This window comes from Stegastes partitus, unplaced genomic scaffold (genome assembly GCF_000690725.1).
Source record: "Stegastes partitus isolate 25-593 unplaced genomic scaffold, Stegastes_partitus-1.0.2 Scaffold717, whole genome shotgun sequence".
Lineage (NCBI taxonomy): Eukaryota > Metazoa > Chordata > Actinopteri > Pomacentridae > Stegastes > Stegastes partitus.
This window is the reverse complement of record NW_007578448.1, coordinates 297,095-311,829: the sequence shown is the minus strand read 5'-3', so window position 1 is coordinate 311,829 and position 14,735 is coordinate 297,095. Positions and strand designations below refer to the sequence as shown.

Genomic DNA, 14,735 nt, shown 5'->3' with positions numbered 1-14,735 from the left:
CCGAAGCGACGGCGAGCAGCTTGTGTTTGGTCTCGAGCGCCGCAGAGTTGCGTTACAGAGCGACAGGCGACGGTTGCATCGATAGAACAACAAAAAAAAGGTTCTATTTTAGCTCAGGAACCAGAAACCTGCACGAGTGGATAAAATCTGTTTCGTCTCCTCGTTTTAATCTTCTTATTTTTTCCTCTTTCTGACTTTTTCAGGTGGTTCATTCACAAACAGAAGTTTCAGGCGGGAGATGTGACGTCGCTGAAGGAAGAACCGTCAGCGACAGAACAGCAGCTATCGATTAAACGTCCAGAACACCGCGAAGCTCGGCTTATTAGGTTTGGACCGTCGCTCTACGCTGCGCCCACACCTGCTGCTGCTGCTGCTGCTGTCGGATGAACCTCAACACTCCAGAAACGTGGGTCCTCGTAGCTTCGCCTGTCTGATGATCTTGGGGGTTTTTATAAGTATATTCTGTAGGGATCTCTCTCCCAGTTGGGTTTTTCCTTCCTCCCTTTGCCCATGTTTCCCTCCCTGATTAGTTTCACTCATGTTTGTGTGGCCTCCAGGTCTTAAGAGGTTAAAGGCTATTACAGGACTTATAATGATAACCACCAGCGTCTTTTTGAATAAAATAAAGATGCAGTGGGATGCTAAATTTTAAAAAAAAGTGAAGGAAAAGAAAAGTTTTTTGGATTACAGATGAAAAACTTTGGCACACTTTAAAGACTTGTTTGCGACATTCATCCAGTTTGTCTCATCTGCAGCGTTAAATATAATTTATAATAAAACTGTTTCCTGCCGACCAATCGATTAGCAGGTTCTGATCAGACGTGTGCTGTCAGCTGTTAAAACTCCTCCACACAGGATGAGTTTCCTCACTTCGTCTTAACTTAAACACATTTAGGTGACCGGAACGTCCTGTGTGATGTCGAACCTCAATCGGTTTCCGGGTCGCAGGACGGAACAGGAGGAAGCAGAAACAGTAGCAGGAGGGAGAAAGAGGAGGGGAGAGGATGGAGGAATGACCTTCACACACCCACAGAGGAGAAGGGAGACGGGATTGGGCAGCTGTTGCCCGGCAACCGCTGCAAGCACAGGAAGGAGGCGACGCGTCGCCGCTCGACGTCACAACGAGACGACGCAAAGTGCATCGTAATCATGCAGGAGGTCGGCCGAGGCGTCCCTGACACCGGATCACTGGCTCAGTCTTCATTTGTGGGATTTTTCTTTCTCACGCGCTTCCCTACAAACGTGTGATGGAGTTTTACTTATTGTGGGTTTTCTCCTCACTTATGATGTTGTTGGAGATTCATCTGAAGCACATTTGTAGAGTGACTTATATCGTACATGAGTGTTGTTGGAACTATTTCACTTCATTAGGTGTTCGGATGAGGATTAATATTTACTTTGCCTCAAAACTCACATGTAGCAGGAGGTTTGTTGGCAATTCAGCTACAACAGGTTTAGCTTGAAACTTTAACAAAGCTTAATGGATTCAACACTCGGTTCTCTGTACATGACAATAAAGGAAATACAGTCGTGACTCGATAATCCGACCCTTAACAATCCTAAACATTGCTATCCGACAGGGTTTATAGGAAAAATTAACAGAACTCATAAAAACAGCCTTAACATCGCGACAGCCTTGGATTCTGACTCCGACATGACATTTAATGTCACCAATCAGGATGACGGCGTATTATCTGACTGAACAATCCCACAGATTGGCTACGTTCACACTGCAGGACTTGATGCTCAATGAGGATTTCTTTGTGACTTCCTTCACGTTTCCAGTTCAATGCGACTTGTATGTGATCTGCTGTGTGAACTTCATACGACCCAAAAGTGTCCCGCATGCGCAGAAGAGGACACGACGACGTCACACGCAGCGAGCGTGCTCAGTGTTTACGGAAGTAAACATGGATGGTAACGGTGGAGCGTATCTGCCACTCCCCCGCCGCCACCGATGGAGGAAACAGAAGTGTGAGCGCTAACTAAACTAGCATCAGCAGCCAAGTACTGCCTGTGTGTTCTGGACACTTCCACCCCGTCAGAGCGCTGCCCCGGGGTGGAAGTGTCCCCCGACCACAGAGTATATTCAGATATTCATCATTAATTGGGCCTGAATATCCAGAGAACAGAAACTGCTATTAGGACCAGAACTACTAGTTATTATAACAACTATGAACAATGAATATTAACAACTAATGATCCTTCCAGCATCAAGCCCTCCTCGTATCTGGACCTCCGTCTTGACAATCCGACATAACAGAAGCTTTTACATTTAGCGTCTGATCATCGAGTCACGACTGTACACACCTTGAAAGCAATATCATAATACTCTTTAATATAAGCGCATCTCTCCAACACGTATTTTGACGAGTTGTTTTTAGTCTGCTCGTCCGTCAACGATGTCTCTCTCGTGGACATCGCAACGCCAAGAAAGGCCAAAACATAGCAGAAGGATCAGCGGTGCATCTGCAGGTTGTTTGTTTTCATCTGCCTGCATGAAAAACTACCGGCTGATCATTTAAACACCTCCTCAAACCAGTAAAGCTTTGTGTGGCTGAACATTGATAGTTAGACGGGATGTTCTTGATCAGAAAACGTCTGTCTGATAAGAAGATGGAGAAGTTTTCAGGTTTTTTACACCAGAGTAAATAATGCCGTTTTTGGACAAACCAGTACATCACTAATGTTAAAGGCTATGCTGTGACCCTGATGTCAGCCTGAGGAAGAGCAAAACAATCTGACATAAAGACACAAACCTGGTCTGCAGCCACCAAAGACTCTCAGACGTTTAAGATAAACACAGCAGCTGACTTGTTTTGGAGGTTATTTGATTCATCCTTAAAGCAAATGTTTATCAAACCCTGAGATCCAGACACACAGACGACCAGCGCTCCCCCTGAAAGGAGCAGGCCTCCTTCAGAGTCCTTCACGGCAGAGAAGGGTTCTTACCCCGAACAGAAATAGACTGAAGACTCTCAGAGGACACCGGCACAGAGACACAACCAGGACACAACCAGGACGCAACACGTTTGGACGCAGCAGCAACACAATCAGTCCGACCGGCTCTGAGGCCACGACGGGACGCAGCCAGAGCTTCCAGTCAGCAACCAGGACGGATCTGTACCGGCGCTGCCACGAAACAAAGCCAAATACTGGATGTTAACTCGCAAAAATAAAAAATAAAAAAAAACTGCACGTTGCTAAGCAACGGCCACAGAGAAGGCTTGTGGGGTGAACATGGCTGCCACATATGACTTCAGAAGCTAAGCCCTGTCGGTCTGCCAACAGCCAGACGGCCTGGTGTGACTACAGTCTGCTACGAGGAGCAGAGCCGGAAACACACCAACAAGTCGGCGCTTCAACACCGGCGAGGATCAGCTCGTCGTAGATCAGTGTGTCCCATCAAACAGCATCAAACCTTCAACCTCTAAACAGACGATGTTGAGTCTGTTTCCAAAAATGTTCTCCTTGAACGACAAAGCAGTGGTGGGACATGATTAAAAACACAATCTAGTTAATTAGAGGCTTTGTTATTAATGAATCGCATTGACACAATAAGCGTAAGTTCTTCAAATCGAATGAATTCTGGTTGACGACTGAATCAATGAACAGACAAACGTGAACTTAAACAACAAAGATGTTTATTCTTCATCTATATTTATCTGCGTTTTTCCTCTATTACAGTCACAGATTAACTCAAAGTGCAACTATAGCGATTATGTTCAACCTTGCTGGGCTGCACGGTGGCTCGGTGGTTAGCACCGGCGCCTCGCAGCTAGAAGGTCGCCGGTTTAAGTCCCGGTGAAGACACCCAGGATCTTTCTGTGTGGAGTCTCCATGTTCGTGGGTTCTCTCCGGCTTCCTCCCACACAGTCTAAAAAGGAGGTTAACTGGTGATTCTAAATTGTCTGTAGGTGTGAATGTGAGTGTGCTTGGTTGTCTGTCTCTAAGTGTAGCCCTGTGATAGACTGGTTACCTGTCCAGGTGAACCTGCCTTCACCCTGAGTCAGCTGGGATAGACTCCAGCTCCATCCTAGTGAGGATTAAGGTGTAGAGATGATGGATGGATGGTGCACAATTTGCACACAACCACGCTCTTGTCCAAGCTGCCTCGTGTCCACAGGATCCGTCTATTTCTTGCTTCCCATTCATTGTGTAGTGAAACACGCCCACGAGCTCATTTGCATAAAGTAGACTTGACCTTAACTTTATGCAAATTTGGCAAATTTTGGCTAAATGGCCCCGGTGGACACAGAGCATCAGGCGTTAATAAGAAAAACAAGCCAAGCAATGTGGTCTTGTCTGGTCACCAAACTTTCTTGTCTCACTCGATGCTTCCTGTGCATCTTCTTCGCAAACTTTAGGTGCATTAGCGCCACCTAGCAGCTGGAGTGTTTGCACCGGTGTGGCTGAAATTAGGGAACTGAGAAAGGTGCGATCGTGTTTTCTGTAATTAATTAATCAAAATTAACACCTTAAAGTCCCAGCCCTACTAGAAAGGTTTTCACAATAACAGTGTAAAACATGTGCACACAAACCTCTGGGCCGTGTTTCACAACATATTGTTCGCACTTCTGAGGCACAGATTGCACAAGTTAACAAACAGACTGTCAACGTTCAGATAACGAGTCTTTGCACGCGATTGTCAGATAACAAATATAAAGTTTTGGTTGACTTTTGGGAGGAACAAGTTGAAAATGATCTTGTACAAGTTTAGACACTAAAACTGATACGAACACATTTTAGTTAAGCATCCAAACTCAGTGCAGCTTCTGCTCTGTGTTTCTGTGGACAAATTGGTGTCAGCATGTGCTTTTATTTTGGAGTCTGAATGAGGTTTGAATGCATCTTAGCTGGGACGGGAAGGACACTCATCCTGTAGTGTGAACAGGAGAAACAGAAACATCTGCACGCTTTGCAAATATGATTTAGTGGATTCCAGTCCAGAGTGGCTCCAGGTTTAATTATATTATCAGCTTTAAAAAAAAAAAAGCAAATTTAACAGCGTTTGATTTCAAAGTCGACCAACAGCGGCGAGCATTTGATGTTTTCTGTACCGGTTGTTGTGTAGGCTGTCATTGTTTTTCACTGTCAGCCAAATTACATACTTTCATCTAAAAATGAAAACAAAGAAATGCACTTAGCATTATTCTGATACTTAGCTCGTGGGCGTAAAAAAAAAAAAAGACAATGGACTCCTTTATACATCAACAGCGACAGCATATGTGATATTTCTGGAGCTGCAGGTGAACGGAGCTTTTAAAACAGAAAACAAAAGCCTCATTTGAATTATTTTCCAGAGTAATAATGCAAATTATTCACATTATTTATGCAAATAATGAGATTTTAATGCCACTTTTGTGCATTGACGTACATTTAGCGTTTGATATTTGCAGAAAAATGAGGCAAAAACGTGAAGAAACGCCAACTTTCTCCTCGATTTCTTACTCCTCTCTCCTCCTGTGCACACTTTCACCCATCTCTTCCTCCAGATAAGCACATGACCTATGAATGTATAATGTGAGCGGCTCTCTGACCACGCAGCGCTGTACCTCTCCACATCACATCAGCCAGCCGATGCCCCCACATCTTAAACCCACGGCGCATTATCGAGACACGCCAACGGGGCCACACGAGCAGAAGAAGGTAATCAGGAACACCGAGCAGCTCTACGGCCATTAACCCCGACGCTACAGCTATCAGTCAACTGGACAAAGGACGGAGAGATAAAAAACCTTTTAAGAACCTTTTAAAAAACATTTAATGGCTCTACCTACTTTTACACGCTGGCCACCTTAAACGTCTGATGCGTTTTATTTAAGCTGGTTGGAGCATTAGTTCAACACTTTTTGTAGCCATGGAACCAAATACAGTACAGATATCCAAACATGGGCAGCCGGTTGAGTCATTAATTGCTGATTCATAAATTGCTTTTTCCCCCAAAAAAACCCAAACAAGTCCAGTTTACTAGAACGTACGACCAGGCACAGCTGCAATTTCACAAAGACACGGTGGAAAAATAACACGCAATGACTTTTGGTCACAGTTGAGTCACTGCAGGTTTAAGTGTTGCGCAGAGGAATGCAAAATTTCTCGTCTTTTACAGAATCTGGTTAATGCAAAAAGTGATTTTATTGAAATTTTATTATTTTTAAGCTTAGATTTGGTCACAGCAGGTCACAGACGAGTAGTTCAAAGACAGATTCAGTACGATTCTCTCTGATTTACAGCTTCTGGATCTGATAAATGGTGTGACTTCAGTGATTTTTTAAAGGCAACACGACTAGTTTACTGTAATACAAGAGAAGGCAAAGATAGAATTTCTCACATTGAAGGAGCTGAAAACATCAAATCATGCAAAAAAATAATAAATCAGTCGTCCATCTGTTGTTCTTCGATCTCACCGAGACGTGCTGTGGTTCAGGTTAAAGTGGTACACCGGCGGCATCAAGCCGGACCTGGATCACACACATTTTGGGCCTGTCAATGGCAGTCCATCTTTTTCCAGCATTAGCAGGAAGGCAGTACGGCCCTGTCCTTTGACTGCTTTGGTTGGGGTGGTCTCTGTGAATGCTCCCTGAAGCAGACACCAAACTAGCACGATTGCTTTTTGCTCATTGTTAGCTCGAAGACTAAGACTGTCTAAATGGAAAGATCCATGTCCTCCAGCATACGGCCACTGGGTGAAAGAGGTTATGGGTCATTTACATTTGGAAAAAAATTAGACATACACTAAAAGGATCTGTTGGGAAATTTTATGATCAGTGGCTGCCGTTTTTGTCCCACTTTGAAAGTGTGTCTGCTGATAAACTTTCTTAATTTTGCATCAACTCTGTACACAAATCCGTGTCACATACGATATGTAACCTCTGATCCGGTATAGCAGGGGGCGTTTTTGTTTTGTTTGTGTTTGAGGTTTAACGTTGCTAAAAAAAATTAATAAAAAGACAACCAAAGAAACTAAAAATCAGTCATCTCCATTTGCTTTTTGTTCCTCACTAACTGCTTAAAACCCAAAGATGTTCAGTTTACTATAATAGAAGACGAGGCAGAGCTTCAGTTTCTCATATTTCAGGAGCTGAAATAATAATATTGTAATTATCACAGAAGTCGCTGATGAGTTTTCTGTCTTTCAACTAATAATCCAAACAAATCAAAACAGTTTGTTGGCTTCGCTCACTGTGCGTCTAATCTGCCAGTTTTATCTCAAAAGCTGACCAGTTGGTTGATTCATAAAATGTCAGAAATAGCAAAAAAAACCAAAAACAATCTTCCCCAGCTGCTGTCTTGTTCCATTATTAGTCCAAAACCTGAAGAGATTCAATTTATCAAACAAAACAAAACTCACATTTCTCGTCGAATCTGACGTCTTTCAACTAATAACCATCTATTTATTTCAGCTGTAGTCTCAGCAGGTCAGCAGCTGTTCTCCAGAACAGCGTGTACACAGATAACAGTGCGTTGGCTTCGTTCACCGAGCTTCTATCAGGGGAGTTCAGCCCTGCCCAGAATAAGACTGCAGAGGACCGAGCCACAGACAGCTGTGTGTGCCGTCACAGTAGTACGACTGAAACCCACCCAGTATAGCAACGTTTAAGTTAGCGGCGTGAAGCTTTATGTTAATAAATGTAGCGTTGCTTCATCAGAAACGCAGCGTCTCTTTGGCTTTCCTCGGAGCAGATGTACCGGCAGCATTTGTTTATCCCATAACCTCCATCAGATAGAATTACAGCCTGCTAACCAAACAGTCACACGTTTGATTTTCTACAAACAGCCCATATGGGCCCATCGGCCTCCATGTGTCCAGAGAGAACTCACTGTTACTCACGCTGAATCCTCCGGAGGGTCGACAAGTACGATGTCTAAATCTGAGCCGGTAACAGGCGCAGTGAGGCGGCTGGTTATGACCATCTACCTGATGGCGTGAATCAGCATCCAAAGCCTCAAACGTCACCGTCGAGCTGACTTTAAATGCATTAAACGGCTATACAAGAATGAGTGTTGTGTCACCTTTTATGTATTTACCTTCACTTTTAGCTAAAAAATTAAAATGGCGTTCATGTATGTTATTAATTCATCTCATGTCTGTACGTATCAACGTGAATTCATCATGTCTTGTACATTTCCTCTATTATACCTTCATTAGATCTACTGATGCACGATATTAAAATTTCTGGCCGATGCCGATATCAAGATTTCTGATATCGCCAATAACCGATATTACCGATGCCGATATTCGATTTTTGCAAAAATGAGTAAGCACTGTGAGAACTTGAAAACTATTCAAAAGAAGCCAAATTAGACCCAAAGTCTTCTTCATTACGTAACAAAAGTAAAACATATTTAAGTCCAGGACCATTTAAGTGAAAACATCTGTGAAGTAGCAGCGATATCAAACGTAGAGACGAAGGCGTTGATGTTAGACAATCATCGGCTAAATTTGTTCATCGGACCGATACGGATATATCGGAAAAAACATTAATATCGGCCGATACCGACGTCGTCTCCGATATGTCGTGCATCCCTAATTCGATGCTTTTATTTTAGCTTCGTGGTACTTTTGTGATCAGCTGCTCAAACATGTCGGCGACCAATAAAGTTGAGCTCATTTTATTTTCATCTGTGAGCATGCTTTCTGGGGAACATCACATTTTAAAAGCGGGTGCAAAACGCAGTTAAACTGGGGTGACAACATAGAAAGCAAAGCGTCGCCTTCGCTGCCCCTCTCAAGCTAAAAACACAACATTAAACATCACAAATCAGACATGAGAAGGACTTCTGGCTCCGAACATCCAGCCAGAGGTGAGCGTGCATCTGCACAACCCAGACGTGCAGCAGGGGAAACACTGGCTAACCCAATTACATGTGCGGCTTTGTGTGTGTGTGTAAATCTGCTTAATATGAAACTGATAGCATCGGGAACGCAGAGCGGCGCTGAGGGTCGCGGCGCTCCCCCTTCTCTATTTAAAACCCTCCTCTAATGCTTCCTGCCCTTGCCACTGGCTTTGTTACGCTTTGCTAAGTAAGTTTAGCATTTGAGTGCTTTAACACAAGGACCAGTGTATAAATCAGGTTAAAACAAATGTGACACTGGGGGCGTGAAAGGCCGCGCAGACATCAGCGACGCCTGCCTGGAGGTAAACAGACGTCAGAGGTCACTCTTCTCTTTAAAACTACCAAAATAAATCGCAACCTTCACAGAGAATTCTCCAGGCGCCGTTAATCTTTACAAACTAAAAGCTAATTTCACACATAAGCAGCTAATGGGAGATTAATTTTAGCCCTAAAATCAAAACAGTGTTTTGTTTTGCTAAACATTAGCACAGTTAGCTTAGGCGGCATCTATTGTACGTGGTTTAGCATAAAGACGCGGCTCTTGATGTTAAGCGCTTTTTAAGCCTCGGCGGTTTCTGGGTGGTTTTTGCCACATTTCTCCTCACTTTCCGCCACAATATAAAGTCCTACACCTCTATGGAAACAGCACAAGCATGGCTAGAAGCAGAGATGACTCAGAAATGTCTTGGATGCAATGCTTTAGTCAAAAAATTTAAACTGATACAAGTACTAGGGGAGAGAAAACAATGGTGATAGCCGAATTTTTCCCATGTGACTGTTGGTCACAGTTGAGTCACTGCTGATTTCACAGTGGTGCAGAGAAAAGCAAAATTTCTTGTCTTTTACAGAATCTGGTTCAAGCAATTGGTTGATTTTTGGCAATTTTTTTAAACAAGGCACCTCCAATGAAGCGATTTTGATGAAATATTGTGATTTAAAGCTCGGATTTGGTGACGATTCTCAAGAAAAGCAGCAGGACACAGATAAACAGTTTGTTTTTACAGTTTCTGGCTCTGATAAATGTTGTGATTTTGTAAACATAACACAACTTCGATGGGCTTTGGTGTCCAGCGGCACGTTTCAAGCCAACAAACAATCTATTTACTACGTCAACAACACCATTTGTATCCTGTGTACAGGATTTCAACTCCTAACCAACATTATATTCTTATTTATTAACATCCTCCACAGTCAAATACCCCCAAAAAATCACTTCCACAGTTGCTTTGTGTCCAACAAGCTAAAGGCCCCAACAAAAAACCCCACTCAGAGCCAGAATGAGCCTGTGAACATCCAAGCAGGAGATCTGTTTTGCATCCTTTGAACAAGCAGCAGCGCTCACCTTTTCAATTTTGTCCAGCCATTCCTTGTTCTGGGCCAGCTCGGCCATGAAGGCCTGGTGCTTCAGCCATTTCTTGTGAAGCTTCTGGGTCTCGTCTCGGCTGCTGTCCCTCGCCATCAGCATCTTCTCGTACACCCAGTCCCCCAGCTGGGCGAGAGAACGGAGAGAGAGGGAGGCGTTAACAGCGGACAAACACTGTAGATTTTCCTCACAAACGCTGCATGATGAAATTGTGTCAAGTTCACGAGAGAAACACACACACGTATGTTCTCACCGGAACGTAAATAAAACCTGGAGCGCATAAACAGACAGCGAGAAACACAAGGTCAAACGCACACATACATGAATACTTAATGACGCATAGCAGGCACATGTAGGCAGACACACGTGTACCAACAAGCATGGCGGCGGGGATTCACATGTGCACGGCGCCGTCCGCGGCATCAACACAGACCCACGCACGCCTCCAGCCTCCAACCAGCCGCCGAGCTACAGAACCATTCTGCACGCAAGCAAACCTCACGCCTGCGCTGACAGCATCGCCAAAATATTCAGGTCAGCACCCTCGTCTCTCCCCCCTCATCATCATCATCGTCCTCACACCTGCACCTCCATCACCCACCCCCTCTCTCCCTCCTAACCCCGACCGAATAGCCCGTTTACCGGCAGCGTTTAACGGGAACAGCCCACGGGGTTGTGGCAGCTGCAGGCAGCCGCTGGCATCCGCATCCTCGCTGGTCCGCCGTCACACACATGTAAAGACCGATCTCCACCGCAGAGCCGGACGCAGAGAGGGGAGGAAGAGCGAGGAAATGGAGAGAGCCGAGGCGAGGCGAGGCGGTGACGCAAAAGAAAAGGTGAGAGGAAAAAAAATGCAGGAGGATAAATAACAACAATACTGGAGGGAAGAGACAGACTGGAGACTTCAGACTGAGGCTGCGCTACCTTCGCTGCTCTCTCTCTCTCTCTCTTTGCTGTGTTGCTGAGGAGGGGAGGGCGGGGGAGGATGAGTGAGAGGCGAAAAGAAGAAGAAGAAGAAGAAGAAAAAAAAAAAACCCTCCCCAAAACAATAAAATGGCAGGCAGCCGAGCCGGTGCACAGACGCTCCTCCCCTCCTGCCTCACACCTTCGGCGAGCAGGCGAATGGAAAAGCTGCCTGGCTGCTCGGAGGAGAGATGGAGGGGATGGAGGAGGAGAGGGAGGAGAGGGAGGAGAGGGAGGAGAGGGAGGAGCCTGGCATTGGGATCTTTTTTTTTTTGGTATGGGGGGAGCAGGGGATGCAGCCTCCAGGCTCACCGGTCACGGCTAATGATGCTGAGGGGAAGAAGGTGGAAAGGGGGGGAGGCGGGTTGGGCTTTGGATGCTTTTTGTGGCTGCTTTAACAGACCAACAACTCTCTCTGCTTTTGTTTTATCTTTCCCCTCCCTTGCAGCAGCTGTACTCTCGCCTGCTGCAGTGGTGAAGCAGAGAGGAAAGAGAGAGAGAGAGGCAGCAGATGGAAAGAAAAGACGTTGATGGCAGGAAGACGGGTGGAAAAGGACCAAGACGGTGATTTATCAGGATGCATTTGATAGATTTACTCGGCTGGATTCGGTTCGACGCCTCTCCGCTCGTCGCCAGCTTCATGCACGCATGCACGACTGCAGAGGTCACGCAGGGTCACGGCCCGATGCCCCCCTCGAGACTGTAAAGGCTTTGAAGGAGGGCGAGAGGAGGAGAGCGTGTGCGTTGGAGGGGGGATGAATGAACGGATGAATGGAGGGAAGGAGGGAGGAGACGTCTGACGTAGGACAGGAGGAGGGAGAGGAGGGGAGTCAGAGGAGGACTGACGAGGACTCGGAGTCATCGTCGCGTCATCGGACTTCATCGTCACGCTGGAAGCTGGTGGTTTTAGTCCACATTGAGAAAAGCCACATTAGCCACCGGTTCTGTTCTGGACTGCTCCCTGGACCCCATAGAGGAGGTGGGTGAGGAGGGGATGTTAGCAAAGCTCACATCCATCATGGACAACCCCTCTCACCCGCTGCATGAGACCGTGGGGGCTCTAAGCAGCTCCTTCAGCAGCAGACTGAGGCATCCGTCCTGCAAGAAGGAGCGCCATCGACCCTCCCAGCTGCAATAAGACTGAACAACATCAGCATCTCTGGCTGATGTTGACCCACATGGTCATAATTCATTTTGCACAAGTCTGTGTAAATGTTTGTCATTCAATCGTATACTTTTGTCATCTTGTGTACATACTTATTTTATTACTTAATTATCGTTATTTCCTAGTACTTCTTTTCTGTATTTCTGGATGCTGCTGTGGCTCGTAAATTTACCCCAATTGGGGATCAATAAAAAATATTCTATTCTATTAGGAAACAAACTGCAGAGAGCTACTGACTAAAAAGTCTATTAGTCGAGGACATTCATCAAGAATCTTGATAATTTATCGATTTGCTCTTTAGCGAATTTTGGTGACGTTAAACTGTTATTTTTAAAGTGGGACTCGACTGATTATTGAAGCTGATATCTGGTGTTTCTCTAATTATTGGTATCAGTCATCTCGTCTCTCCAGCAGAGACACAACCTTCAAACCCTGAACAACAAGCACAAAAGCCAAAAACCAGGAAATTAGCTGCTTTCACAGTGGCTACGCTAACGGCTAGCGGCTAAGCTAGGAGGCAGATGACCTTGAAACAGAGTCCGGAGAACAATAATTAATGATGCTTTAAGATCTGGGCCTTGATGGGCAATAAAAGTGAAAGAACTCCTCTCGTTAGCGTACATAATCAGCTGTGGTAATCGTTATTAATAAAGAAGTGTAGATATAAATGACAGGTGAAATGCTAACACATGCTGCTAAACTATAACGTGCAATATCGGTTCCAAATATCGGTTACCAGCGTTTCTTATTTACCAACAATGAATAACACTGAAAACCCCAGAGCGGTTGATCCCTGATTTCAGAAAGCCATCGCAGCAAGATTTCCAATGAAGACTTTATTAATTTTTACCACAGTGTTGGCCACTATGTCGACTGAACATGCTTCTCTTAGCTTGGCCCGCGACAACTCTGATTAATTTAACGAAACACAATACATAATAATGAGGTGCAGCAGAACCATTATGTTGTACAGAACGGGCTGGCAAAGCAAGGTTACCATGAAATATAATGGTGTGTTCCAAGGTCAACCTGGTGTTGTTCTTTGGAGGCAACTTAATCACACAGTGTCTGACTTCAATTAAGCGAACTAACGAGTCAACTGCTAGTTTAGTGCAGATTCCATATGAAGAGGTTTCAGTGATAGTGAACCTCGGTGCTGTTTATCCTCACAGGAAGTCTAGCAGCAGCAGGACGTTTACATAGAGTGACTTTACATGTGTGTTACATCTATCTATACACAGTGCATTTAGCGACTCGGCCTTCAGGCAAACACCTGCTCTTTTCTTTAAACAGACCAGAAGGTGAAAGCAGCTAAAAAGCTGCAGAACGATTTCTAACTGAGGTCACTTCTTCAGTCGCCTTTTGTCCCGAAGACAGAGCTGTGCTGTGGATGGAGTGGAACAGACAGGCCGATGAGGGACTCTAAAGATTATATAAGAGGGGAAAATATGCTTTTTTCAAGACTTATTCAAGCAAAACTGGCCGTGACCTCCTGGGTCAGGGTGCTGGAAAATCGAAGAGAACTCAGCGACTAAACCAAACCCATGGATGAAATTAAATAAAACGCATGAAATACACAAATTTAAAAAACAACAAACTACTTTATCAGCCTTTTGTTTGGTGCATTGTAATAAAACAGCACTCATTTGCTCTGCTGGAATTTCAGTCTACATTAAAGTCCCTCTTCGGTCACTGATTTAACCCACAAAAACTCCTCGAGCACACCAGCTCACCTGCTCAAACACGACTACACAACAACAACAAGCTGTAATATTGAAGTAATTCAGCCGTACACAACCGGAAACTGCTTCTGAAGAAGATACTGTACGTCCCCACCTGCGAGCAGACATGATTGGTTCTTTAGGTTTGTGACATACGAAAACCAGGAAGTCTGAATCCGTGTTTCTGAGAATGGCATCGGTAGACTGCAGTTTCCCCATCCACCATGGTGCTAACGGCTAATTTTGCTCGTGACATGTCTTCCACCATACTGACACGTTAAAGAGGTACAAACTTGATCTGTAACTGCATCACATCTCTGAATAGTGCAAGAGTTTGTGACGTCCTTTAAAGATAGTCGCACTAAAAAAAAAAAAAACCCAGAGAAGCGTGTTAGCTCTCCTGTAGCGTATGAGAGAAGCTCAGGCTGGTCATGCAAATGTTTCTGGGTCATGAACTGTCCGATGATGGCGTCCACTTGTCACGCGAAGCAGCCACGCCTTTAATTATGCATAACTTTAAGTCTTAAAACCAATTTACACAGACAAGTCATGTAAAAACTCTGGAAACGTGCTGCGGGGACTGTATCATACGGTGGTAATGGCGTGCATAAACAGAAAGAAATATACGGAAGTGCCCCAGGCCTCTAGGGGCAGTAGTGAGCTTTTCAGTCACTGTGACTATTTG

At 44.9% G+C, this 14,735-nt stretch overlaps 1 protein-coding gene across 1 annotated transcript in view; it reads right to left on the bottom strand.

Moving 5' to 3' along the window:
• The window catches only part of sptbn4b (spectrin, beta, non-erythrocytic 4b), an 86,543-nt gene that overhangs the window by 27,644 nt on the left and 44,164 nt on the right, over nt 1–14,735 (bottom strand). Inside the window, exon 22 of the mRNA XM_008291105.1 lies at nt 10,181–10,327. Coding sequence (XP_008289327.1) covers nt 10,181–10,327 — 147 coding nt within the window. The remainder of the gene's footprint in view (nt 1–10,180; nt 10,328–14,735) is intronic.